At 41.8% G+C, this 27,230-nt stretch overlaps 1 protein-coding gene across 1 annotated transcript; it reads left to right on the top strand.

Annotated features, from left to right (window-relative positions):
• The first annotated feature begins 6,558 nt into the window (after nucleotides 1-6,558).
• On the top strand, nucleotides 6,559-25,714 carry CRIP1 (cysteine rich protein 1). The gene is made up of 6 exons (XM_089516127.1): nucleotides 6,559-6,666; nucleotides 14,724-14,818; nucleotides 15,853-15,910; nucleotides 17,227-17,274; nucleotides 17,382-20,367; nucleotides 25,188-25,714. Exons 1-4 carry the CDS (start codon nucleotides 6,627-6,629, stop codon nucleotides 17,265-17,267), a joined length of 234 nt encoding a protein of 77 aa, XP_089372253.1. The 5' UTR covers nucleotides 6,559-6,626; the 3' UTR covers nucleotides 17,268-17,274; nucleotides 17,382-20,367; nucleotides 25,188-25,714.
• The last annotated feature ends 1,516 nt before the right edge of the window (nucleotides 25,715-27,230 follow it).

The following is a 27,230-nucleotide window of genomic DNA, read 5'->3' as shown; positions in this document are numbered from 1 at the left end:
AGGAAGGACCTTTATAAATCAGACTACAGGAGTAGCCATAGAAATGCAAAACTTGTGGGTATGGTGATAAGGTGACAAATCTGGTTACCTCATCACCATACCCACAAGCTCTGCTCAATGCAAAGCACAGCTGCTTAGTGGAGATCAGACCCCAATTCTACCTTGGTAGAATTCTTCAGTTTAGGGGCCATTCAGACTGCCTTTTAACCCAGATCAGGAATCGATTCTTACACATGAAGTTCATATTCGCCCTGAATCTGTCACAATCTATTTCAAGGCATGCACAAGCATTTTGTGGCAAATGACCCTTAGCGTGGGTCATTTAGAATCGGGGGGAAAGCCGTCTCTTTTGAAAACACCCAGGTTCAGCGAATATGAACTTGCCCCCGATCATGATCGGGTCAAGTTCAGGGGAGGGATTTAGGTCAGAGGGAGGGCAGAGGGTGAGCATTCCCTCCCCTTCATCAGGGGGGAGGAGGAGGAGGAGGAGGGAGCCAAAGGGTCCCAAGAGATGGAGGAGGATCAGGAGGAGGAGGAGGATAAAGGAGCCAGGGGAAAGCAGGGGGCCATGGAGGCAATCAGGAGCAGGACTAAGAGGAGAAGGAAGGAATCAAAGGTGTCCAGGAGAATCGGGGACGGAGGAGGACCAGGAGGAGGAGGATGAAGAGCTGGGGGAGAGAAGGGGGCCATGGAGGGCAATAGGGATAAGAGAGCAGGAGGAGATTCAGGGCAGGTCAGAGGGAGGGCACCAAATGGAGCAAGCCTCTGCTCTCCCACCAGGTAGCTTTCTCTTTTTTAATTGTTTTAAATTATTTTTTGCAGACTATGAGCATGGTTTTAGCTTCAGGCAGATATTAGATAGATAGAATGTTGCTAGCTGCCTGTTTCCCTTTCCCTTTCATTTCCGTCTCCAGCAGCAAGGCACTTTGCAAAAGGCATTTGCAAAAGCCTTTTTTCCTATGCGAATGCTACAATGAGAATGTTACAAAGGTTGCTCTTTCCAATTTGGCGAATTGATACAGAATGCTTTTGCTACTGTCTGTAAGGAATTCAGGGATAGCTGAGGTAAAGCAATGGATGCATGGCATTTCTGGCATTCTGAGGTGAGGAATTTATTATTATTATTATTATTATTATTATTATTATTATGAGGCATTCTGGGGTGGCAAGGAGAGAGGATGCAAGATGCAGAGATGACAGTAGATTGCATTTTGGGGCAAATGGGGCCAAGGGAAGATCCATAACCTGCACTGGCCCAACCCCCCACAACACACACACACACACACACACAGAGGAGGTTTTGAAATTTGACAAAATATGTGCATACCGGTGCCTGTTGGTTTTTTTTAAAGGAGGGGGGAAGCACACTTCCAATGGGCCAATGAGTGCTGGAAACGTCACTTATGATGATCGCAGAACTAAATTTGATTGACAGCCAGGCGCCTTCATTTTAAACCCAATTTCTCCAAGAGGGCATTCAGGGTTAAAATACCCTGATTGGTAGTCAGCACTTGCTTCCAGAGGGATTCGGGGAGGAGGAAACCGAAGCTTCCCAGTTCCTTCCAGTGCAAAAAGGTCTAAGTATTGATTAAGTATATAAAGGGCTCATTCCCACTTAGTGGAAAATCCATTTCCTGAACCAGTTCCTGAAACCGGTTCTGAAAAAACGTAGTCCCCACAATGTTTGCATTGATTTCAGGAATTGGTTCAGGAATCAGCAAGTGGTGGGGGGCAGCTTGATTGTACAGCCCGTCTCTGGACTCTCCTGGCCCCAAAATCCCCGGCCCAGCCTCCTTAGTGGCTTCTTTGGCCACGGACCGGGGTCACTTTTTAAAAATTTCCCGCAGCCAGGGAGGTTGGAAGGAGGTCACAGAGAAGCTGGGGGGAAGCCGAGAAGGAGGTTACAAGGCTTCTGGCTTCTCTGCAACCTCCTTCCAGCCTCTCCGGCTGTGGGAATTTTTTTAAAAAGCCCAGAGAAGCTGGTCAGTGGCCAAAGAAGCGAATAAGGAGGGATTTGGGGGCCAGGAGAGGCTGGGCCATGCCAGCTGCCCCCCTCCCCCCTGGGCCAGGCTGCCAGTGGGAACCAGGGCAGATTCGAATCCAATTTGAATCTACCTGGTTCCCACTTGGGCTGAATCGATTTATTTCTAATCGATTCAGTCCAAACAACACCCCATTTTCCCAGTGTCTTTTTCACATGTGTTAAATGGTCAAAAATGTTCAAAAAGCATGCCCCCCCCCCTTTCTGAATCGATTTCTAAAATTGGATTCAGTGGGAACCATGCCCATTTAACCAGGATCCTGATTCCAATTTAAAGGTACTGGGAACAAGGCCTTAGATTGTTGTAAGAGAGGCTGGGTAGTCACCTACAAGTTTTCTTAGCTTTGTCAAGACACCAGAAATGTTCTATAAATGAAGGCAATGTCTATCACATGCAGTGGCCATGCAGGAGGGGAAAAGTGAGATACAATTTCAAAATATCAAAATACTATACTAAAAACAATGGATCAACTACTTTTTCTTGTAACATATGGGAGACTGGGTACGCAAATGATACTATGAATGGAGTATTTACTTTCAGTGTAGGAATCATGCAGCCCTTCAGATGGTAGGTTGCAGGTTCTTGCACATCTACCCAACACAGTCAAGGGTGAAGAATGCTGGGGAGTTACAATGCAACAACATCTGAACTGATATGATGGTTAACTATTAACCTGATTTGCATGACAGTAGCTGCATGTCTGTTATATGTACAATTCACTTGGAAGTGGATGGATGCTTCCATGAATACTCCTGGATCTATCTCAGTTACTGGAGGCCCAGATAGACTTCATGACTTGAAGAACTTGAAACCAAATTCCACATCCCACCACTTATGGCCCTTTCTGGACAGGAGAACCAGGGCAACACTAATTCATGCATCAGTAACTTCTCAATTAGACTACTTCAACGCCCTCTACGTGGGGCTGCCCTTGAAGATGATTCAGAAGCTGTAGTTAGTGCAATATATAGCAGCTACAATAGAATCTTCTAGAACCTGTATTAAAGCAATTTTAAAGGAATGACACCAGCTTCCAATCTGAATTTAGGGTGCTAAATATTTAAAGTCCAAAACAATCTGAGAAACGTTTAGAACAGAATCTTGTCCTTCCCTATATGTTCAGAAAAAGAAATCTGCTTCTCCTTAAAACTTTTGTCATCTTAACCACACTGTGATATTGCTTGGCCATACTTGTCCTGGTTTTCATCGGTGAAACACTGGAGGGTATATTCTTGCTCATGGGCTGTGATTTAGAGACCTTCTGAAGAAGTACCTATGCGAGACTTCAGTTGCATGCAAAGTTTTTTTGTGTCTATATTTAATAGCCTTAGGGCTATGGCAGAGATAGTCAGGTATATACTCTCTCCTTTATCAATAAGGATGTAAGACTTCCAGGCTGTTGTTAATATCAACATTAAAATGCAAAATAATAAACAGAAAGCAAAAGCTAAGCCATTTGAATTCCTCTGACCAGGATATTTTAAAATCACATTGAAGCAAACATCAAAATTAATATTTAAAATAATAAAACAGCAACATAAAAATCTCACTTCATTCCTCTTCCTCTGGCCCTTTCCATTTGCTTTCAGGACCCATTCCTTAGTGTATTTTGACTGCCCTCTATTGAGTTCCCTCTATTTCCTATGGACTTTCCAACAGTTGCCATCAGGGCTGGCTCTGCTATTAAGACAGGTAAGGTCTTGGGCAGCAGATTTTGGGTGTCACGAAAGGAAACAGTTCAGTTCTTTAATATGTTATATTGTACTTTTACTGCCAACGATGAGGAAAAGGGCTTGAAAGATTTTCTGTGCCAAAATATCTTGACTAGTTTTCAGTGCCCTGCACCTTTATTTGATGTGGGAATACTATTTGCAGGTCTCTTTTACTGGAGTTGGTATTTTCTGTGGACACTCTATTTTTATATGGTGACTCTTTTTATTTGGAGTGTGTGTGTGTGACCATCCATCTTTCCTCCCACTCCCTTCTTCCTCACTACTACCATCACTTCGTCCTCTTGTTTCTCCCTTCCCCTTGCTTTCCTCACCTGCCACAGGTGTGCCTCCTCCTTTGCACTCTTCCTTTCTCCTTCCCTCCGTCCCTCCTTCATCTCACCCATTGCTGCAGCCTGCCTTTCTCTGTAAAGAACCATGGCTGCACAAACAGAGTAACTAGATGTCATAACCACAAAGGAGGACAGGGCACCACAAACTGTAGGATATTCAAGAAAAATGTAGGGCCTTACCAAATAAAATTTATATACAATATAAATATTAATTTGTCTCATATGATTTATTGCAGGGGTTGGCAACCTACGGCCCAAGGGCCAGATCCGGCCCGCCGAGGCCTTGGGACCAGCCCCAGCCCGGTCCTGCCGCCGATTGCCGCCCCTGCCGCAGCTTCCACGCCGCTCCGGGCGCCATTTTGAGTTCAGCCCCCCAGTTGTCTGAGGGACAGCAACCCAGGCCCCATCTCAAAAAGGTTGCCTATCCCTGATTTATTGCTTAAATTACTTATACTGTATTATTTATTATTATATTTTATTATCCTGTCCTCACCGCAAATAGGATAGGATGGATCCTTCGAAAGTTTTTTCCCCCTAAGAGCTGGAGCAGACAAGACTTGACCCCAGGCCCAGAGCTCAGGGAGTTTTTGTTTCTCAGAGGGGAAAAAGACAGCCAACCAGAAAGGCAAAATATTCTCTCGGCAAGCATTTAAAACATAGGATTTTATCACATGGGGAAAATCAGGGTTTTAAATATTGATTATCCTATGAAAATTGTGCAACCACAATTGGCATTTTCACATGATGTCGCAATTAAATTGCCTCTATCCTAGTAATAAATGGGCAATAAACAGCAACAAATCATTCATGGGCAAATCCATGATTTTGTTGCTTTTCGTTGCCTGTTTATTGCTGGGGAAATGACAATTTAATTGCAATGTGTGTGAAAATGTTAATTGTGATTGCGTGATTTTCACAGGATAATTGATGTTTAAATCCCCCTATTTTCCCTGTGTGATAAAGTCCATACACATTTCTTTGACGGTAAAGTTAGTAAAAGAAACATACAAGGGATGTTTTAGAGTCATGTACATTTGTGATGGTGTCATGGAAGAAGGTCTGCAGGATATCATTGTAAGCTCATCAGGCTGGACCCTTGGGGCTATGAGCTCTCCTCATTCCCTCTGAGAAGAACACAGACTTCCAAGAAGAGGAGCACAGAATTGCACTCTTCAAGAGTCTTTCCATCAGGGATTGGGGGCTTACAGAAGTGTCCCTTCCTCCTGGGTAAGAGAAGAGGAACTATCAACCCATTTGGTCACAACATTCCCAAATTATGTGGATCCATTTTTTATTTTGCCTTAAATATCCTTATATTGCCCCGGCAAACCTTTGGGATAGGGTCACTTTGGGTCATTTCCCCATTTCATAGAATCATAGAGTTGGAAGAGACCGCAAAGGTCATCCAGTCCATCTGCATTCTGTCATGCAGGAACTCTCCATCAAAGCATCCCCATTGACAGATGGCCATCCAGCCTCTGTTTAAAGACCTCTAAGGACAGAGAATCCACTATAGTGTGTTCCACTGTCAAACAGCCCTTACTATCAGGAAGTTCCTCCTAATGTTGAGGTGGAATCTTTTTTCCTGCAGTTTGCATCCATTGTTCCGGGTCCTGTTCTCTGGAGCAGCAGAAAACAAGCTTGCACCTCCTCAATATGACACTCCTTCAGATACTTAAACAGGGCTATCATATCACCTCTTAACCTTCTCTTCTTCAGGCGAAACATCCCCAGCTCCCTATGAGGAACGACTCAGGGAGCTGGGGATGTTTAGCCTGAAGACGAGAAGATTAAGAGGTGATATGATAGTCCTGTTTAAATACTTGAAGGGATGTCATATTGAGGAAGGAGTAAGCTTATTTTCTGCTGCTCCAGAGAATAGGACCCTGAACAATGGATGCAAGCTACAGGAAAAGAGGGGGATACTATGTATATATGGATATATTTTAGTTGCTTTGCTTGCTTGGCAAAAAACGGAACAAAAATAAAAATATATATATTTATTTTTTATTATTATCTGTCTGGGATGCTTTGATGGAGAGTTCCTGCATGGCAGAATGGGGTTGGACTGGATGGCCCTTGGGGTCTCTTCCAACTCCATGATTCTATGAATCAAGGTAAATTAAAACAATATCTATAACATCTGGCCTTTGGAAAGCCTCCTGCTGGCCCCTGAGGGCTGCCATCCTGGGGTTATGGTCTGAGTATGGGGTCCCCAAACTGTGCCCTTTAAGGGCTTTTGGACTTCAGCTCCCAGAATCCCAGGCTACTGAGACCACCAGGGCTGAGGCTTCTGGGAGGTGGAGTCCAAAATCCCTCCAAGGGCCCCGTTGGGGACCATGGTCCTCCCTGGGTGGCGCCTGGGGTGTCCCTCCTCCCTCAGTCCTCCTCTCCATCCTCAGGGCGAGTCCTCCTGGCCCTGCAGCCCTGCTCCCGCCCAAAGCAGGCGTGGCCCAGAGGCTCTCTCTCAAGGCGCCCAAGCTGGAGAGAAGAAGGAGGAGGACTGAGCCCCCAGGAGCACCATGCCCAAGTGCCCCCGCTGCCAGAAGGAGGTCTACTTCGGTAAGTAGGAGGCAAAGGAGAGCCCTGGCAGCACTCAGCCAAAGAAGGGGCCAGCAGGAGCTTTCCTAGACTTGAGCCTACTTCCTCAGATACATAGTAGCAGTTAAAGATATAGCCCTGTTAGTCTGTGGAATGATCTTGCAGCACCAGTCTGTAGAGTCAATCTGCAGAGAGACCAGGCAGCACCTTTGAGACTCGCTGAAAGAAAAGTTGGCAGCAGGAGCTTTCCTATCAGTCAGTAGAGAGCTCTTGCAGCACCTTTGAGACTCATTGAAAGCAAGGAGTTGGCAGCAGGAGCTTTCCTAGACTCAAGTCTACTTCCTCAGATGCTTATTATTATTATTATTATTATTACTCAGAGATTCAGCCATCTTAGTCTGTGGAACCAGTCTGTAGAGAGATCTAGTTGCACCTTTGGGGCTCACTGAATCAAAGAAAGAAGTGAACAGCAGGAGCTTTCCTAACTCAAGTCTACTTCCTCAGATGCTTATTATTATTATTATTATTATTACTCAGAGATTCAGCCATCTTAGTCTGTGGAATCAGTCTGTAGAGAGATCTAGTTGCACCTTTGGGGCTCACTGAATCAAAGAAAGAAGTGGACAGCAGGAGCTTTCCTAACTCAAGTCTACTTCCTCAGATGCTTATTATTATTATTATTATTATTACTCAGAGATTCAGCCATCTTAGTCTGTGGAACCAGTCTGTAGAGAGATCTAGTTGCACCTTTGGGGCTCACTGAATCAAAGAAAGAAGTGAACAGCAGGAGCTTTCCTAACTCAAGTCTACTTCCTCAGATGCTTATTATTATTATTATTATTATTACTCAGAGATTCAGCCATCTTAGTCTGTGGAATCAGTCTGTAGAGAGATCTAGTTGCACCTTTGGGGCTCACTGAATCAAAGAAAGAAGTGGACAGCAGGAGCTTTCCTAGACTCAAGTCTACTTCCTCAGATGCATATTATTGTCGTTATTATACAAAGATATAGCCATGTTAGTTTGTGGAATCAGTCTGTAGAGATATCTTGCAACACCTTTGATCTCACTCAAAGAAAGAAGTGGGCAGCAGGAGTTTGGGTAGATGCAAATGCATCTGAGGAAGTAGACTGAAGTCTAGGAAAGCTCCTGCTGCCAACTTTTCTTTTAGTGAGTCCCAAAGATGTTACAAGAGCTCCCAGTGGCCTATATATGTCTGTCCCTGGCTTGCCACTCCACTGAAAGCACCTGAGGAAGTAGACTTAGGTCTACAAAAGCTCCTGCTGCCAACCTCTTCCTTTCAGTGAGTCTCAAAAGTGCTACTACAACTTCTCTCTACATACATATATATGGATATATTTTAGTTGCTTTGCTTGTTTGGCAAAAAACGGAACAAAAATAATAAAAAATATATTTATTTATTTATTATTATTATCTGTCTGGGATGCTTTGATGGAGAGTTCCTGCATGGCAGAATGGGGTTGGACTGGATGGCCCTTGTTGCGGCCTCTTCCAACTCCATGATTCTATGATTCAAGGTAAATTAAGGTAAGTAAGGGCAAGGAGGAGGTGGTCACCAGGTGTGTCCTCCTCACCCCCAAATGTGAGGCTTTCATTCTCATAAAAGAGTCACCAAGGAAGAATTGGGAAGGGTTCAATAAACAGAGGGGAAACAGAGGGAGGTTATCTGTAGTATTGATGAGAGTTGCTCTTTTCTTAAAAATGTAAAGGGTGTTGAAATGGTGTTACTGTGTTCCACTTTTATATATATATATATATATATATATATATATATCCAAAAAATGTAGGACAGTCAAGTTAAAAACTGAGGACATGACCAAATCAAAGTTCGAAACACTCCCAGAAATGTACATTCATGTCATAGGGATGCTTTGCAGCTATATTAGATATACTGCATTTCATTATGAACTCACTTATATTTTTTCTGATGAATTTAACTTCGTTAAAAGGCCTTTTGGGTTTGGAACAGAAACTCTGAGCAAGGCAAAGGCTGAAGACTGTCCTTGACTTGCAAGAAACCCTGGACTGAATCTACACCTAAATTATTCCTTTCATTTGTCCAATGTGCTGAAACTAAGGGGAAAGAAACCCTTTTCAACATTTGTAGGGTGTCCCCAAGCAGCCCATTGCTTGACACCTTTACTGTCCTTTTCCCTTCCAAAAAGCAAAAGTACCATGAGCTCTGGGTTCGAGTGTTGTCTGCTGTTGCTTCTCCAAAAAAAGAAGTCTATAAGGATCCATTCTATCCACCTTTTTCCAGCCTTTTGTGCAGGTGGGGGTATCTTTTTTAAAGCCATTTAAAAGGCAGGGGGATTCAATTGAAAGGGTTTCTCGCCCTCTTTCCTTTATTGCTTAAGTCTGAAGTTCAGCCAATTGGACAATCTTTGAGGAGGCACACCTGGCCAGTCCCCGCCTTCATTCACAACTCTAGATTGTCCAGCCAAAACAAGATTTCTTGCAGCCTATGCGTTGTTGCAGCCAGAGCACAAACACTTACACAAACACTTATTTGAAAACCTCTAGGTGGAGGGGAAAAGTGGCTGGAGGAGGGATGATTTGGCTTACACATTGTAAACTGCGTAGGGAATGCTAGTTCACTGATAAGTGGTATAGAAATGTACTACCTTGCTATTGCTCTTGCTGTGATTTTGATTTGGAGTGAGCCCTCCTCAGTTCTCCTCTCCAGTTCTGAATTGAAACCACTCTCTGTGGTTTGGTAATGTCACCCCCTTCACCTGAGTCCTCTTCCAAGAATAGCTTCCACTGCATCTCAAACACTTTTAGTACCAGGAGAAATTGCTCCAAATGAAGCATAAAATGACAGTAGAGTGGGAACTCTGTTGCTAATAAATAAATAAATAAATCTTTAATTTCTACCCCATTTTTTGTAAAGACAATCAAAGCGGCTTACAGTGTTAAAAGAATACACCATATATATGCTAGGGATGCTTGAAGAGCCACCAGAAAAGTCCCTCAGATATATGCAGGGCAATGGATGTTGGTAATCTTGTGCACAGCCAGTCTCCAAGAAGGAATGGGGAAAGCCCCCAACCTGAGACCCTGAAGTCTTTTTACTGAGCTGGTGGTTTGATCAGTATAAGGCAACTGTCTGTGTTCCAGATTCTTCAACCACCAGAAATCCATGGTTGGAGACTTACTTGAATATCAGGAGGGGTTTAAGGGACATGTGGGCATCTGGATCAAGAGGCATCTGTGGCCAGTAAGCAGCTTCATGTCGCAAATATATCAGCAACACAGGAGGAATACTGTAGATCCTTTTGTCAGTTGACTAGCTTTGGGTGGTTACTAAGAGCAACAGGTTTTTGTTTATGATCAAATCAGTGGGATGTGAAAGCTGAAGAAATAACTTGATGGTTTAATGTTTTACTTTTTTTCTCTTGTTTTCTTGATAGACCAGAGAGAGAGGGAGATTTTGTGGCAGTTGTTCGGAGGCCAGTTCCAGCACTTCTGTTTTGGCCACAGGTAAAATACTGGAATTGGCCTCCTGATAATTGCCGCAAAATTTTTTTCTCTCTCTCTCTGAGTTACTCTGACTGACATACCGTTTGTCTATTTGCTGCCCAAGAGCATAGCTCAACCATGGGAGGCAGGATTCAGCGGTCAAGGTCCATTATCATCATGGACTTTATCACATGGGGAAAATCGGGGGTTTAAACATTGCCTATCCCATGAATATTGCACAATTGCGATTAACATTTTGACACGACATCGTGATTAAAGTGCCATTATCCCGGGAATAAACAGGCAATAAACAGCAACAAATCATTCACGGGGAAATCCCGTGAATGATTTGTTGCTGTTTATTGCCTGATTATTGCTGGTTTCTTCCTAAGATAATGGCTCTTTAATCATGATGTGTGTGAAAATGTTAGTCGCAACTGCGCAATTTTCACAGGATAATCAGTGTTTAAGCCCCCCAATTTCCCCCATGTGATAAAGTCCAATGAGAAAATTGAGGCTAATTGTAAGTCATGCATGAAAATGTTTGATGATGTTATTTCCTGATGTTTGCACAAATTTACTCAAGCGCCATCTATGGTTTCGGGTATGGGCTCTAGATAGTATACGACTTGCTGAAGCTAAGCAGTATTAAAATTATCAGTTTTTCTAACAGTGAGCTAGTGGCCCAGGCTGCCTTCTGGGAAAGAGAGAGTGAGAAAGAGCACTTGTATAGGAAACTCTAAGTTCTTGTACTTTGAGGCTGAGAGAACCACACAATGTAACTTAGGCCTGTTACAGACAGGCCAAAATAAAGCTGCTTCGAGTCACTTTGGAGGTATGGTATTTCAATGATACATGCGTCCTAAGAGTCTGGAAGCTACACCAAAGCTGCACTCCAGTCCTTAGGGCTGGAGCGTGGCTTTGGTGCGGCTTTTAGACTCTTAGGACGCATGCATCATTGAAATACCATACCTCCAAAGTGACTCGAAGCAACTTTATTTTGGCCTGTCTGTAACAGGCCTCACTCTCTGATGAATTATATTCCTGAAGGTCTTTAGTTTCTACTGACAGCAAAAGGGGTGGACAAGCACCCTAATGACTAGGGGTGATGAATTCACAGCAGTCTTTAGGCTGGGAATCTTGTTCTCTGCTTTCAACTCATTTCTGAGTTAGGACAGCATTAAGGCGACCCTATCATGGAGTTTTCTTGGTGATATTTATTCAGATGAGGCTTGCCATTGCCTTCCCCTGAGGCTCAGAACGTGTGATTTGCCCTGGGTCACCCAGTGGCTTTCATGGCCAAGCAGGCATTTGAATTCTGGTCATCAGAGTTGCAGTCCAACACTCAAACCTCTGTGCCATGCTGTGTGAACTTAAATATATGAATTAAACCCATAGATTACAGACTGCATAGAAGAACTGACCCTAGGTTTTGCATGGCAGAGAACAGAGTATAAAATCCCCTTCACTCAGTTAAACTGTTTTTGTGTATTTGTAAGTGCAAATACAAAGACAAATTAGGAATCCAGAAATGTAGGGAACTTAAATAAAACTTTAGTAGAAACTAAAGGATACTAATAAATGCTTCAGTCTTTCAGACAGAAATGAGATTGTGAAATGTATATGTGTGAGAAGAAGAGGAAGGGAAACAGAGGAGTACAGAAATGATACTTTGGTTCTGTTAGACGGACATGATTGGGTTCTGTGCACATACATTACATGCCACTTTACCTTAATGTGCTTGATTCAGTGTTTTGGGAGAATGGAATGTACAACTCTAACTAGGGCCCTAAACAGACAGCCAAAAAGTGCCATCTTTGGGCCAATCCAGGAGTGTGGCATTCAGATGACGCACACCCCCAGATTGGGCCGAAGCTGCACTGCGCCCCCCCCCCCCCAGGCAATCCAAACCTGGCCAAAAAAGTGCTCCTTGTTAGCAGTCCATTGTGGACCACGAAGGTGGCTGGCTTTGGGATCACTTCATCTGGTTCCCATGGTACCATGCTGCTCTCCATGTGCTTAGCCTTGGAATATAGAAAAAGTAGCTCTGAGTATGTTAGATTTCCTTCACTGCAGAGCAACCACACCCAACCCCTTCCTGAAACTCTGTGGCTATCAGACAGAGGTACCTCCTTCCACTGGTTTGTTCAGAAAACTTCACAACTAGTTCATGTTGGTTTTCATTTTGCATGTAGAAGGTCCTGCTAAACACAAATGGTTAACATGAAAACCCTTGGCACTGATATCCATAATCTGTGGGAAAGTGACGAGGAAAGTGTTCTGCAGAAAGGACTGGCTTAAAGCCACAAGTTGGCTAAAGTTACCTTTTGTCTTTACAGTGTGTTGGTTTCAGCTTCTTCTTAGCTATTTGCTTAAGGTGTAAACAGGCAAACACAATAGGCAAACCCAGTGCAATTCTTGTTTCAGCAAGGTGCTGAAAATCAAATTAACCAGAAGGATAAATTCTTACTGTAGGAAATGAGGAAGTAAATTAGATTCTTGTTCAGATAAGGGTAACATTTACGTTTGCTTCTTACTATTGTGAATTGAGGTGGGGAAATAGCTGAGCAAAGATTTAAATCCCCCTCTCTACTAGTATATAAGATATAGACTAGTATATAGTGCTATATAGGGCCAGCTATTAATTTTTAAAAGCTTCAGTATAAAGAACTAAAGATAACTAGTGCCACGTTAAAGAAGACTTTCTTTTTTCAAAAGGCAAAAGAGGTAGATGGGAGGACATTTCTTAAGTTGAACTTTGCACATTGATCCCTGTGGATAATTTAAAACTGGCCAGCAGGACAGCATTTCACATTTATGTATATATGAAGTAGCCTCCAGAGGAAGGGATTATGGAGACATCCCTCATTTTGGAAGCTGTATATATTCACTAATACTTACAATTTCTCATGGGCAAGTGGTTGGAGTGGTCATTCTAACATCTTTGCCACCAGGATTATCTCAGCTGCTTATTACACTATGGACTTTATCACACAGAGGTAAATTGCTTAAATCCCATGCAGAAAGGGGATTTTAAAATTTGGAAATCACCCACAGATGTAGGATGTTTTCAGATGCATATGCTTCAAAGAGAAACAACACAAAAATAACCCGAACAGAAAGTCGACAAAAACGACTCCTTTTTACTTTTGGAATGTCCTGAAAGTAGAAAGGAGTCATTTTTGTTGACTTTCTGTTTGGGTTATTTTCACGTTATTTCTCTTTCAGGCAAACATCGTCTGAAAAACATTCCGCATTTGCATTTTCCCCCCTACTTTTAAATCTAGTTTTTGCCCAGGATTCGTCCAGTATGATAAAGTCCTATTCTTGCAGTACTAAGATGGCCTCAAGAATGAGCAATAAGAAATGACCCACTCTGAATTACTTGAGAAGAAGGAGACCTTTGTATGTTCAGCACCCCAAAGTCCATTTGGCATTTACAAGTGCAATCCCTTGTAATAAAAAGGGAGTGCCGTGGTACAGGGCTGTTCATCATCTTTGGGACCAGCTTGGAGGTTGTTCTCTCCCATACCTTTGGTTTGCTAAATAGACTGCTTGCCCATTCGATTCATCAGCATTGGATACAGTCTTGAATATAATTTGTGAAACCATAACAGCCAGTAGAACAGTCTTCTGTACCCGTGCTGCTTTGTTGTTGTTTTTTAGCCCAGAATTAAATTTTAAAAAGCAGATAGGCCACCATATATTTTCCTTTCAAATTGTAGGACACAAACAAGGCTTCTCCTGAAGCTGTTTTATGGATTTATTTATATATTTACTTAGGACTTAAACAGAGGCTGGATGGCCATCTGTCAGGGGCTGCTTTGATTGTGTCTTCTTGCAGGGCAAGCGGCTGGACTGGATGGCCCTTGTGGTCTCTTCCAATTCTATGATTCTTTGACTTTTTTGTTTGTTTGTGTGCCCTTAAAATTCTCTTGAATTTTGTGCATTTACAAACATATTGGGATAAATAGTAGCAGAGCTGTTCTTAGTTTGCACAGCAGTCCCTGCAGTGGCAAGCCCAATGCTGCAACAGAAAAGAAACTTCCAGGATGATGTCACACTTGGTAAAAAGTGCCAAGGGTGTGTCTGCAGTTGTGCAGTATGTTGGAATAACTGTTTTAATGTATCCTGATGTTCATTCCAAACACAGTGAATACACTAAAGGTGTTGCTGTGAAAAAAAGGTCTAACCCCTCCCTGTAACGTTTGAGAGAAATACATCAAAATCACAGCCATTGTGCTAGCATTAAAGTTATCCTTGCGGGTGTTAATATGCCCAGGCCTACATATAAAAGGAGATGGCGTTTAAAATCTAATGATGCCTTTGCTTTAAGAATTGTTTCAATTATTTTCAGTGTCAGATGTGGCCAAGTGACTGCAGGGAACCATTCAATATACACTTGAACAAGCAGGTCACAGCAAATTCCAAAATGTTGCCAGGACAGGAGAATTTCCAGAGGGAAAATACACTTCTGTCTTTCCACTCAAGGCTTGGATAGTGACTGAAAACATTAATGAAACAGCTGGGGGAGGGATATTTTTCTCTGAGTTTTTCCCCCCAGTAGTGTTGCTAACTTGTGTTTATGTCTTGGTAGCTGAAAAAGTCACCTCCCTGGGGAAAGACTGGCATCGGCCATGCTTGAAATGTGAAAAATGCGGCAAGACCCTGACTTCTGGTGGCCATGCAGAGGTAAGTGGCCAAGATGGCTGTTCATTGCATTTGGCTCTGCCTGCCTGGAAGTCTCCGTCCCCTATCCAGATGTCTTTCTCTGACCAGATACTTCCTAAACAATCTGCTCAAAGCTCAAGTCTTTCTAAAATGGGCTGAATGACAGACACAGAACTGTATTTCATGTTCCTTTGTAACACCCAGCCCCACTGATCATAAAGATGGCCCTGTCATCCTGCAGAATAAGAAAAAAAGAGCCTTGTGGCACCTTTAAGACGTAACAGGTTTATTCTATTTTAAGACTTCATGGATTATATAATATAGTCATTTAAAGCTCACAAAAGTGAGGCATAACTCATTTTTGTTATGCTGGAATAGACAAATATAGCTACCACTTTGAAATTGCAGAGCTGTATGCAGAACCACTTCGCCAAACATCTCCTGCTTGTTACTGCTCACTTAATGCACATATCTTATGGGTGGGGCACCAGCTACTGTTTAAGAAGATGGCTTTTCCTGTCATTAATGACATTTATTTATATGAACTATCTGTATTTTTTTTCTAACAGAAAGCCCCTTTTCCTGCAGTTCTTTATAGCATTTACAGTCTGTCTAATGTATAGATGATTTTCTCTTTCCTGATAATTTAAATATTTGATAATTTAAATACTTCCCTGTTGGAAAGCAGCATACACATTCATGTAGGGAGAGAGGAACATGGGATGTGTTTTTCTGCAACATATTTTTTGGCCACAAGAGCTGCTATGTTTATGGTCATTCACAGAACTTGTATCCTGTGTAGCAGTGCTGGAAAAGAGAGAATGGCACCCCAAAGGGAACTCACATGAGAGGAAGCTGTGAGAGCAACAGCCAACTCTGCTGCTCAGAGTAAAAGGCTGGTCTGCTTATATTTCCAAAGAGGAGACCCCCCTCCCTTTTCAGAATTTGTGTCTCCCTCCATCTTCATAAGGCCATAGTCCCAAGAGCACTGAATATAATCAATCTGATGTCCTGTTGTTGGTGTTTCCTTTGAGATGTTTATATTGTCTTTACAGCATGATGGGAAGCCATATTGTAACCATCCCTGCTATGCTGCATTGTTTGGACCCAAAGGTAAGATTCCAGCACTGAGGGAGTGGAATGCCAGGTATTGAGAGGCACTTGATTCTTCTAGGATTCTGTCACCCAGGATCACAGTTAAATACTGAAGCACAGTAGACATCTTTGTGCTCTGACAAATTATTTCTCATTCTGAGGTTTCTCCCAAAATATGCTGTCTGGCTTTTCACCAGCCCCAAGCTGGATAGTAAGTTAGCAAATTAAAATTTTCCTACAACCATATGCCACTGTAAAAGAGTATAAAATGTTCTATCAAAATATAGACATACAAATTATTTATGCTGGGACTACTCCAGGCCTGTTTCTCATAGGTTTGCTATTTTCAACTTAATGCAAAACAAGGGCTGGGTATAAAATTCATTTACATACAATTAAAGACTCCACCATTGTCCAAGGCAGTATATTCCATTATCAGTCAACTCTTACTATAAGACGTTCTTCCTAATGTTTAAGTTAATCTCTTTCCCCATAATTTGAATCCATTGGCACTTGTCCTAGTCTCTGAAGCAGAGGGAAGACCAGCTTGCTCCATCTTAAATATGACATCCTTTCAAATATTTGAACATGGTTGTCACGTCACCTCTTAACTTTCTTTTCTCCAGGTTGAACATGCCCAACTCCCTAAGCTGCTCCTCATAGGGAGTGATTTCCAGAAGGCATTACATGTGTATCTTCAAGTCACCTGTCGACCTATGGTCACTCCATGAATTCTCATAGGATTATCTTTGGCAAGGAACACTTAGTAGTGATTTTTAAAGTTTCTTCCCCTGACATATAGCCTACAGCAACTGGCATTTATTGGCAGTCTCCCATCCAAGTACTCACCACAGCTGACCCTGCTTAGCCTCCAAGATCACTACAATACTAAAGATGTAGTGTTGTCTCACTATTATAACAAGACATTACAGATCTTTTTAGATTTCTCTGCACTGATGCTATTGTAGAATACAATGGGCCTGCATACTATTGGTAGTTCCTTGTAGAGCTAAAACCATTTAATCAATGGGATTTATTTAAGTGCTGACTTACCATTTAACAGTCAATTCAAAGGGTCTGCCAATAGGATTCAGACTGATGAGTAAGTGGGAATTTCCCTATATGCAGAATTTCTCCCTCTCTTTATATCTGAGGGAAGTACCATCAACCAAAATGTCTTGGATTATTACTCAGCATCACATTCTCTAAATTTGCCTAACTCAGAAGAGATGACAGTGACTTTCAGTCCCCATAGCTTGCTGGGTGCAGGGATAGGTTGGTTTTTGTGGAATTTCAGTGTCTGGCTGTTTCCCCTGACTTTTCTTTTCTTTCAGGGTTTGGCCGTGGAGGTGCTGAAAGCCACACATTCAAGTGAAGCTCAGGTAATTGGCTCATATTTTGTAGCTAGTGATGGGCTTTATTAGAGAGACCTGGGGTGATCTAGTTGTGTTTTTTTCCGTCTCTCACAATGTTATCTTTTCCTCTTCAGGGCTGGAAGGATGTGGCTTGCTATGGATCCTGGCAACTTTAAAAGCAGCAAATCCAAAATGTTCTTTCTCTCATCCTCTTGTAGTAAGCTAGCATATTATAAAGGCTGTCTGAAGATGTGTAATTCCAAATGCTGGAAGGTTTCCTGTTCTGGATCAGTAGAGAAATATTATGGGGTGGAGGTCAGGAAATATTTGCTAATAATAGCACTGGGAATTTCCTGCAAATGAATTCCAGGAGAAAAAAAAAGCTAAGCTTGCTTGTAGACCCTTTGCTCCACGATGGTGATTCTGCCTCAGTAATAAAAGCTTGAGTTTAAATGGTTTGCACAAAGAATGTGTAAGTATTTACTGGAACTCGTTGAGAAAATTATGTAATGGAAGCTCTTCAAGAGCGCCTCTGGGGGCTCCCATAGGAATTCACAGTGGAATGAATACTCCACTCACTGAGACTTTGATGTAGGTGGTGATACTGAACAAAAAAGCTCTATCTTTATGCAGAGTTCATAGCTCAGCCCAACTGAGTGACAGGAGCTTTGTCAGAATTGGCGTCTCAACCACTAAGCGACCGCATCCCTATTCACAGGGAGCTGAGATCCTGCTTCCAAACTCTTAAGATGTACACATCATTTAAAGAGCATACCTCCAAAGTGACCTGAAGCAGCTTTATTTCGGCCTGCCTGTATGGGGTCCCACATAACCAAATCCCACATCACATGTCACTTAGCTTCTTTAAAGGGAAAAGGCTACATGTTACACGGCAGCTGCATAAATACCCATTGTATATTCACAAATGGTAGACTCATATTGGCTCTTTAATGAAGCTGACTAGAGTGTGTCCAGAAACAAGTGGCAATGTGTCCTCTGTTAAAGCACATGTCTATTTAAGTATCCTGGCAGACCAATGATTCCCTTTATTATATGGTTTGTTTAAGGGAATAAAACAAACTTAAAGTAGGTAGTTTTCAGACTAAAATACAAATATATATAGCTAAACGATGCATAGTGCAGCCCAAAGTATTTTTGATGGAGCAAACATGATCTACGAGCTTGGAGAATGAGTAGCTTTCCAGGATCAGAAAATGGCTGGGAGAGAATACAACTAGTCATGGCTCTGTGAACAGAGCAAGGCAGCCAGTTTCAAAAGCTAAAGCACATGTGACAGAAGAGACTCACAACGCCAAGTGATTCAAAAAGAGTGGTGCAAAAATAAAGCTGTTCTTAGTCAGTTTTGCACCATTCTTTTTTATTCACCCTGTGTTTTAATTTACTAGCTCTACATAATAGCAACTGGTTTCAATGTAGTTTGGATGTAGCACTTACAGGTTTTCTAATCTAAACTGCTGTCTTTAAGTTGTTTCCCCTGCTATACAATTTTATTTTATTTTTTTGTATTTGTATTACGAATGGTTAGGGTTTTTTCCCCTGCTGTACGTCTAATCAGAGAAATAGTATAGTAGAGAGTATCATTCCACCTCGCTGCTACCATTCACTTTAGTATCCTCTATGGCTGCTTTTAAGTAAAACATTAAAACTGGGAAATCTCACCATGAATCTCCACCTGGTTTGACCTTATGCAAACAGGAAAGAACCAGGGGAATATCTCTCCTTACAACTTTTTATTAGGTTCATGCATTTGTGAGATAATTTTCCATTCAGAAACTGAGTATTCATGGTTGCATATGAAACTAAAGCAAAAAAACTCAGAAGACATACACACACAGTCCAGGCATATTCATCCAGTTTCAAATGTCAACATAATAACATGTCAGTTGGTAATGAAATTTTACAGGAAAGGTGCCAAACAGATCCCTCAAAGAATGAATATTTATCAGTATGGGTGCCACAACAGAAGGCCCAGCTCTATTCTGTCTCTCGTGTCTACAATAAATGAAAGAATGTGGAGCAACATCTCAGTGAGCGAAGAAAGGTAAGCAGGAGCGTAATGAAGTATGCAGGACGCAGCATGTAGGATTAAAGGAGAGATCCTCCTGCTTCTTTTAGCTTGACTCTGTCAGTAAAGAGTACAACTGGGGTCTCTGTTAATTAGTTGAAAGGTTCACCTGAGCAGCACAGGGCAATCCCATTCTACAGGATCTAATCCAATCCATACTTTCATGATGCATCATTAAGTTAGGGCATGGTAGTATATATTGCTTATTCAGCCATGAATGCAAACAGAGGGCTACATTCAGCATTACACCAGCAAACATTTGATAGCTCAGTGGGAGTTTCTCTTGCCACACAGATCTGCTCCAGACCATACACTCCTCCTTTGCACATGTGGGGTATGTGCAGGGGGCTGCAGGGTGGAGGACAAATTCAGCCTGCTAGTAGTGACTATGCTAGTAGTGACTATGGAACACGACTGGATAAAAGAAAGGGAAACAATAAACAGATTTTGCTCCTGGACCTGACTATAGAATTCAGTAACGTTTCTTAAGAGTGGATGGGCATGGCATATCAAGCTACATGGACATCTTTCCTGCATATATTTTTTGATGCAAAGGATTTCTTTTTTGCAAGTTCTATCTTTTCTCACTACTCTTGTAACTTCATTAACAAATAGTTCTACTTGTTTTCTGCTTCTGATATATTCAAGAACTGCTATACTGTATTTTCTTTTGAGCTGCTCTCTAATCTTTTGTGTCTTAAAACCACAGGCCTCTGATCTGCAACTTCCCCTTCAAACCACCCAGCTCTTCAGTTAGCCTTTCAGCCAGGCTAATTCTATATGCCACTTTGGGACTGTGCTTGAGACAAATGTAATTAATGTTGCTTCTCTAGCTGGTGAACATACAGTGGAGAGAACACCAAAGACCTGTACATTTATATTAAAGCCTTCCACCACACTGCAAAAAAGAAAAAAGTGGTAGATTTAAATGTGTCAGGTTGTAGTAGAAGAAGAGAGTACCTTGAATGAGTCTACTAAAGAAACTGTCTCCAAGCAATAAAATAAGTTCCATCATGTATCGAGGTTCATTGCAGGTAATTCACAGATTAGAGCTATAATTGTTGAATGGTAATTTAATTGGTAACTAATAAATTAATCAACAATGTGTTGATAGGGAGCCATTTTTAATCAATGCTTAACAGGTTAACAGCACATTTGGTGGTAGTGGTATATTTTTGTCTAAGCTCCTACTGTAGTACAAGTTTTAAAAAACCATGAACAGCAGTATTTCTATTAATAAGTGAAGTTTTTCATGTATTAATTTGGGAGCTGTCTTTCCTTATCTCACAAAGGTTTGGGTAATATGTACATTTATTGCTTAAAACATTAATTACAGAGCTCATTACAGAGCAATCTAATTCATGTTTAGTCGGAAGCAAGTCCCCATAGTCTTTAGACTACAACTGCTTCAGTAGCATGAAAGCCCCAGTAGAGATGTGTCGATAAACCTTACACAGCATTGAAAGAAAGGCTGAGGCCAACAGAATGGAAGATTCTTGAATGCTGTGGGCATCCAGTTCACAGGAGGACATGGCAACGTAATTTGTCAGAGAAACCAAACCAGTAAGCTTTTGCAACCCAAGAACCAGACAGAGAAACCATGAACAGGAAACTCTTGCTAGGTCATTATTTCAGAGGTTTTGTGGAAATTCTGGTTGCTATAAACATTTAGTCATCAGAGCCAAAAACAATCTGCTGCAGATGGGTGTGGATAGAAGCCCACAGATAATGAGTGGAAAGAATCAAACAGGAAGCTGGCAGTCTTTGCAACAGATGCATTGACCAAGAAATAAGAGACAAAGAAACCATGAAGAAAAGTAGGGAGGCTGTTTACCAGTTGTTTTCTGTTGATTTTCTCTAAATCACAAATACTTAATCACCACCCAAATTCTAGTTTGAGAACGCAAGGGGGGAAAACTTCCTTTCTCAATCTCCCTACCCACTTTAAGGTGCAATTATTTCATATTTTACAGAGAATTAAAATATTTTTTTACCAAATATAATTACAAACTTGCACTGTATTCTTCATTTGTTTTTGTGACCCCAAATCACTTGACTGCTGGTGCTCTTTAAGCATTGCCAGTAATATCTTGGCCTTCTCTAGACATTCTGATGGCTATAAACTACTGGATCAGAAAAATCCCTTGTGAGACAAAATTAGTCACTGGTTTAGCCACTCTAAGATGCAGATTATATGTAAGTATAATGTGTGGCGTACAGTTTTCTACAAGGGTTTTTTCCATACCATGGAGAAGATTCCATAGCTTTGAAATCCTCTCCCGCTTAAAGAAATGACAGACAGACAGACAGACAGAGGTATGGGGTGGGAGGTTATCAAAACTGAAGGATCTTGGAATCCAAGTAGACCACAAGTTGAACATGAGTCAACAGTGCGATGCGGCAGCTAAAAAGGCCAATGCAATTTTAGGCTGCATCAATAAAAGTATAGTGTCTAGATCAAGGGAAGTAATAGTGCCACTGTACTCTGCTTTGGTCAGGCCCCACCTAGAATATTGTGTCCAGTTCTGGGCACCACAATTTAAAAAGGATGTTGAGAAACTGGAGCGTGTCCAAAGGAGGGCAACTAAAATGGTCTGGAAACCACGTCCTATGAGGAACGACTTAGGGAGCTGGGGGTGTTTAGCCTGGAGAAGAGAAGGTTAAGAGGTGATATGATAGCCCTGTTTAAATATTTGAAGGGATGTCATATTGAGGAAGGAGTAAGCTTGTTTTCTGCTGCTCCAGAGGACCCGGAACAATGGATGCAAGCTACAGCGAAAGAGATTCCACCTCAACATTAGGAGGAACTTCCTGACAGTCAGGGCTGTTCGACAGTGGAACACACTGCTCCCTTGGAGTGTAGTGGAGTCTCCTTCTTTGGAGGTCTTTAAGCAGAGGCTGGATGGCCATCTGTCAGGGATGCTTTGATTTAGATTTCCTGCATGGCAGGGGGTTGGACTGTATGGCCCTTGTGGTCTCTTCCAACTCTGCGATTCTATGATTGTATGATTCTATGATGTGGCTGTTGAGGGAAGGTTTGTCCTTTTACAATGCTGTTGAAAATCATAGAAGATCGTGGCTGGAGAGGGAAGGTCTAAAGATCTGCTCTCCACATACTGCAATCTTGATAATACCCTCCCCTGCAGTAATTAAGTAAAGAAAAATAAGATGTGGTTGCAAGTAAAACATATAGTTTGATTGAAGAGTACAAAATCTGTATCAAATTATCTTTAACATTTTAACATGGACACTTTGTCTATATATAGCTCCCTTTTTTGTTGCTGCTCTTTTTATTTTGTTGGTATTGCACTTGCAATATTCAGCAGTTTCACCACCTTTCCCATTCTTCTCTGAAGATAACAATATTTTCTGTTTTCACAATATAGCAATACTGAGCATTTCAGAGCACATGAAATATATCTCAAATACATTATCACAGTGACACAACTGTAAAAGGCTAATCTGTATGCTTCCCCCCAAATAAAAAAAAGGGGGGAGCTAGAAATGGGAGTTGTCTGAAGCCACCCAAGAAATCTGTGACTGGGGTGAGATTTGCACTTTCTCGTTCACAGTCGACATTTTTGAGATTGTTTTTCATATGTGGTTTTAACATATATTTGAGTTTCTGTTGTGCTTTTTTCTTATCACATATTGCTATTAACATCAAGGGGGGAAATGACTATATCTGCCAGCTAACAAAATTTATTTTGTTACCTAAAATGCCATCATTCCAAGAGGGCACCCACAATCAGTATTTAATAGGGGAAATTTATTAGCTCAACTAAAGATACTGAGAGGGTTTGGGCAACTAAAACCATGGATCAAGCCAATATATACTGGTTCCAAGAAACAACTCCAGAATGCAAATGTAGTTTCATTTTTAAAAGGGAATCACCATTCACACACACTCACAAATACTAATGATATAAAAGGTGGTAGCAGATAGTGACTTTAGGGATTGCAGAGGGTAATACTGTAGTGATTCCAGAAGTGGGGCACAAGTCAGGGGATACTGTGAAATGAAATGGCTAAGCAACTGCCAGCAATGCTGAGGAGTCAAGTGAGATACTGACAGTGCATCTGTCAGAATCTCAAGCAAGACCAAATTGGGGGTGCCCTGACAGGCATATTTATAGAGAAAAATGTATCCCAGGGCAGATTCTGGGATTAAACTGAACAATCAGTGTAAATGTCTCTTGGCAATGGAATATCTCTTCCAGAGGGAGGTATACTCAGACATTTGTTCTTTTGCAAATACCAAGTTTATCAGCTGGCATCATTCCTACCAATGAAGGGATTGTGCAAATTCTGATCATTATTGATTTATCCTGGCTATGTGCTCTCGGTTTTCCCCCATGCCGAGCCCATCACATCTCCTTATATAGTCACAGATAGCCTAAATGGCATGGGAATGCCCTCTTGGCTGCATGCCTAAAACATCCATTTTGATATCAATCTGATATTGAAAAAGAGGAGGGGTGCAGAGCACCACACCGTCGGGTAGCATTGGGGCTCGACAGACCACCTCAAAAAGGTGGGCTGGAGCCACCCGTTTTTGCTCCTGAGGGAACCCACAGCAACCAAACTGCGCAAGCTCCCACCGCACCAAAAAGAACCCACTAAAAGCGGGTTCTTTTTGGCACACGTGACACTGCCATCAGTGCGCCTTTGGTGCACTGTGGCACTTCAATGACAGAAGCGCAGCACTCTGGTGTGTGGACACCATGCTTGCATCATCATGGCAGCCCCTATGTGGATGGGAGGCTGCCATGATGGTGCCACTGCCACGTGCTAGGGTTTGGGAGCATGTGGTTTCTGCGTGCTCCTGAAACCTAATTTTGGCTCGAGGACAGCACTTTTTGTTTGTATTGGGCCATTTTCACTTTAACAGGCTGCCTTAGCCTCATATAAGCAAGAGTTTATCCACTACCAACTGCCCTCAGAGGCACCAGATCCCATCCAACCTTGGAAGTTAAGCATAATCAGCCCTGGTTAGTATTTGAAGGAGAGGCCTCCAATAAATACCAGATACACTGTAGGCTACTGGCAAAACCAGGTCTGAGTGTTCTTTGCCTAAGAAAACCCTATGAAGTTCATGGAGGTTGCCATAAATTGACACACACACACATGCACACCCCTCAGAACTGAGAAAGTAACATGCTATCCTGGCAAAATGTACTCCTGAATTTGGATTCAGCCCAATCCCATGATTTAAGCTATTGACAGGAAAGGCCTTACCCACCTGCAAAGTGCACATTCCTTTATGGCCACTAGACAAAGACAAAGTCTTGACCCAACTTCAAGGCAATTTGCAATAAAATATTGTTTCTCCTGTTTGTAAAAGGCGAGAAGCTAGCAGGTGGAATGGGAGGGTGTTCCAATCTGCCGGTGACTGGCTGAGCTCATTTATGGCAAAAGGTAGGGCTGCACATGGCTGTTCTAGGACTGAGGAAACTGTACTTGTCATAGTGCAAAATTGAACCTTCTTCTTTAGAAAGGAACTTGAACAACAATCAGGACTTTTTTGTGCCTGTTCTGTTCTTTCGGACTACATGTTAAGATTTGTAGTGACCACCTTTTAAAAGATTCCTTCTGCTCAGTTTCTTTTTTCTTTTCTTTTTCTTTCTTTCTTTATTGTGTGTGTGTGTGCGCGCGTGCACACACACATAAAATCACCAAACTGCTTTCTCTGCTGAAGTTAGGTGGACAATGAGAATAAATGAGAAAATGAGAAACAGATAATAAATATTAACATCTGACTGCTGTGAAACATTAGATGCTAGTTGTTTCAGAGGCTCACCCCGGGCAGAGTACATTCCATTAATATTTTTGATTTCCCTGTTTACCAAAACAGGACATATTAAGTGGAGATATTTTTATGCTGACACTGGGAACTGCAAATCATCATCATAACCCTGTCACAGTGTTTTAAGAAAAGCTGGGAAAACTGCTGTGAGGATTGATGGGAACAGTCAAAAGTCTTCAGAGGTGGACCAAATTAGCAACGGAGTTTTCCCAAAAGCATGCATTGTTTCTATTGGAGATCTGAGAAAATGGATGGGCTAAATCTAAACTGCCACCAGTTATACCCAGAGGACTATGAAGACAGACAAACTCCAGACGGTCTTCTTCCCCCATATCTTAATGAGTCCTTTTCTTAGAATAAAGATCAAGACAGATACTTGGCTGAACATGCATGTTCCAGCTCCTCTCCAGTGCTTTTTGATATACATCCATGAAGACTAGTGGAGAGCACTGCAGGACTGCTCCAGGAAAGAAGTTACCTTCATCTCAACAGCACAGCTCTCTATAATTAATGCCTTTTAAAACAGAAAATTTGGAAATGCCATGTGGTGTGAGATTATAATTTGTGTGCTGCTATGATACCTTGTATACTTTTAGTTTGTGTGCATCTGTACTTTTTTGCTTAGGTTCAAATATTACAATGTATACGAAGTCTAGCAAGTCATTATCTAACAGGGGATAGCAAACTAGAACTACCCCCTTCCATTCCCAGCTCTGTAAATTTCTTCACCTGGAGAACAATGAGCATGAATAGGGGAGCCTCCTCTCCATGTGGGAGCTCTTCAAATAGCAATAGCAACTACAAATAGGGTTGCTGTTGTGAATCCACACATAGAGAATGCTCTCCTGTTTAGACGTCTTAATATGGACTGGAGACAGAGGAGAGCAGAGCTTTGTACGCTGAGTGAATATACTTAGGGTAACAACTGCATAGGGCTTTAGCATGGGAGGAAATACACTAGACTGGGTATTGCATAGCATTAATGCAGCAGAAAGGTGTAGACAAACAAGAAGCATAATGAGCTTCAGCAACATCATTTTATTTTGAGTGATATTTCAAAAACAGCGGTCCAAAATACACTGCAGAAATAATCCAGTATGAGACCACTTTAACTGCCCTGGTTCAGTTTTAGGGAATCCTGGGAATTGTAGTTGATTGTGGCACCAGAGCTCACTGACAGAGAAGGCTAAATGACTCACAAAACTACAGTTCCCAGCATTGCCTTTCATTGAGCCAGGGCCATTAAACTGGTCTCAGACTGGATTATTTCTGCAGTGTCTTTTGGACCTGATAATTTTTTTTTTAATCAACAACCCACAAGCACACTATAATGGGCCTGAAGGTCTCAGCTCACACTCTTGTTCCACAGACCATGATAATGCTAGAATTCATGATTGTGGGACAAGCTAAAGAAGATATAGTCAATAGATATGGCTAGAGATGCTAAAGGAAAAAGGAAACAAACTTGGGTAGGATTTCATGAAGAAGTAGTTGCTAAAAGCACAATCACAAACAATTCCATGGAAGAAGAAGAAGAAAGGAAAACATCTGAAAAAGCCAATGTTGCTACACAGCAAACTCTAAAAAGAAGTGAAAAGAAAAATGAGCATATATAAAAAATCAAAGGAAGGATGAATACAGATGTGTAGCCTGAGCTTGCAGGAATAGTGTAAGGAAAGCTAAAGCTCAAAATGAGCTAAGATTGGCTAGGCAAGCAAAGAGCAACAAAACAGGTGTTTTCAAATATGCTTGAAGCAATGTTCCATGTACTTCTATGTTTTCAAATATGCTTGAAGCAAGAGAATGACAGAAAATTGTGACACTGCTGCTCAGAATGGATGGTAAAATGCTAATAGTCACAGAAAAAAAGGCAGAACTGCCCAATGATGTGTGCTTCCATCCAACATCAGAGACCTTGGCAAGGTCAGGAATCACCAGGCCCGTTCGCACTATGTTACAGATACAGATAAGTTAGTGTGGATTCAGAAGAAGGCAACATGGTTGATAAGAGAAATGGAGAACAAAACATCTGAGGAAAGGTTGAAGGAGCTGGACATGTTCACATTGGTGAAGAGAAGACTGAGGGGATGA

Source organism: Sceloporus occidentalis, unplaced genomic scaffold, assembly GCF_023333645.1.
Source record: "Sceloporus occidentalis isolate IW3139 unplaced genomic scaffold, rSceOcc1.0.p SCAF_3, whole genome shotgun sequence".
NCBI classification, from domain to species: Eukaryota; Metazoa; Chordata; class Lepidosauria; order Squamata; family Phrynosomatidae; genus Sceloporus; species Sceloporus occidentalis.
Note: the sequence above shows the minus strand (reverse complement) of the source record. Positions and strands in the feature narration are given on the sequence as shown.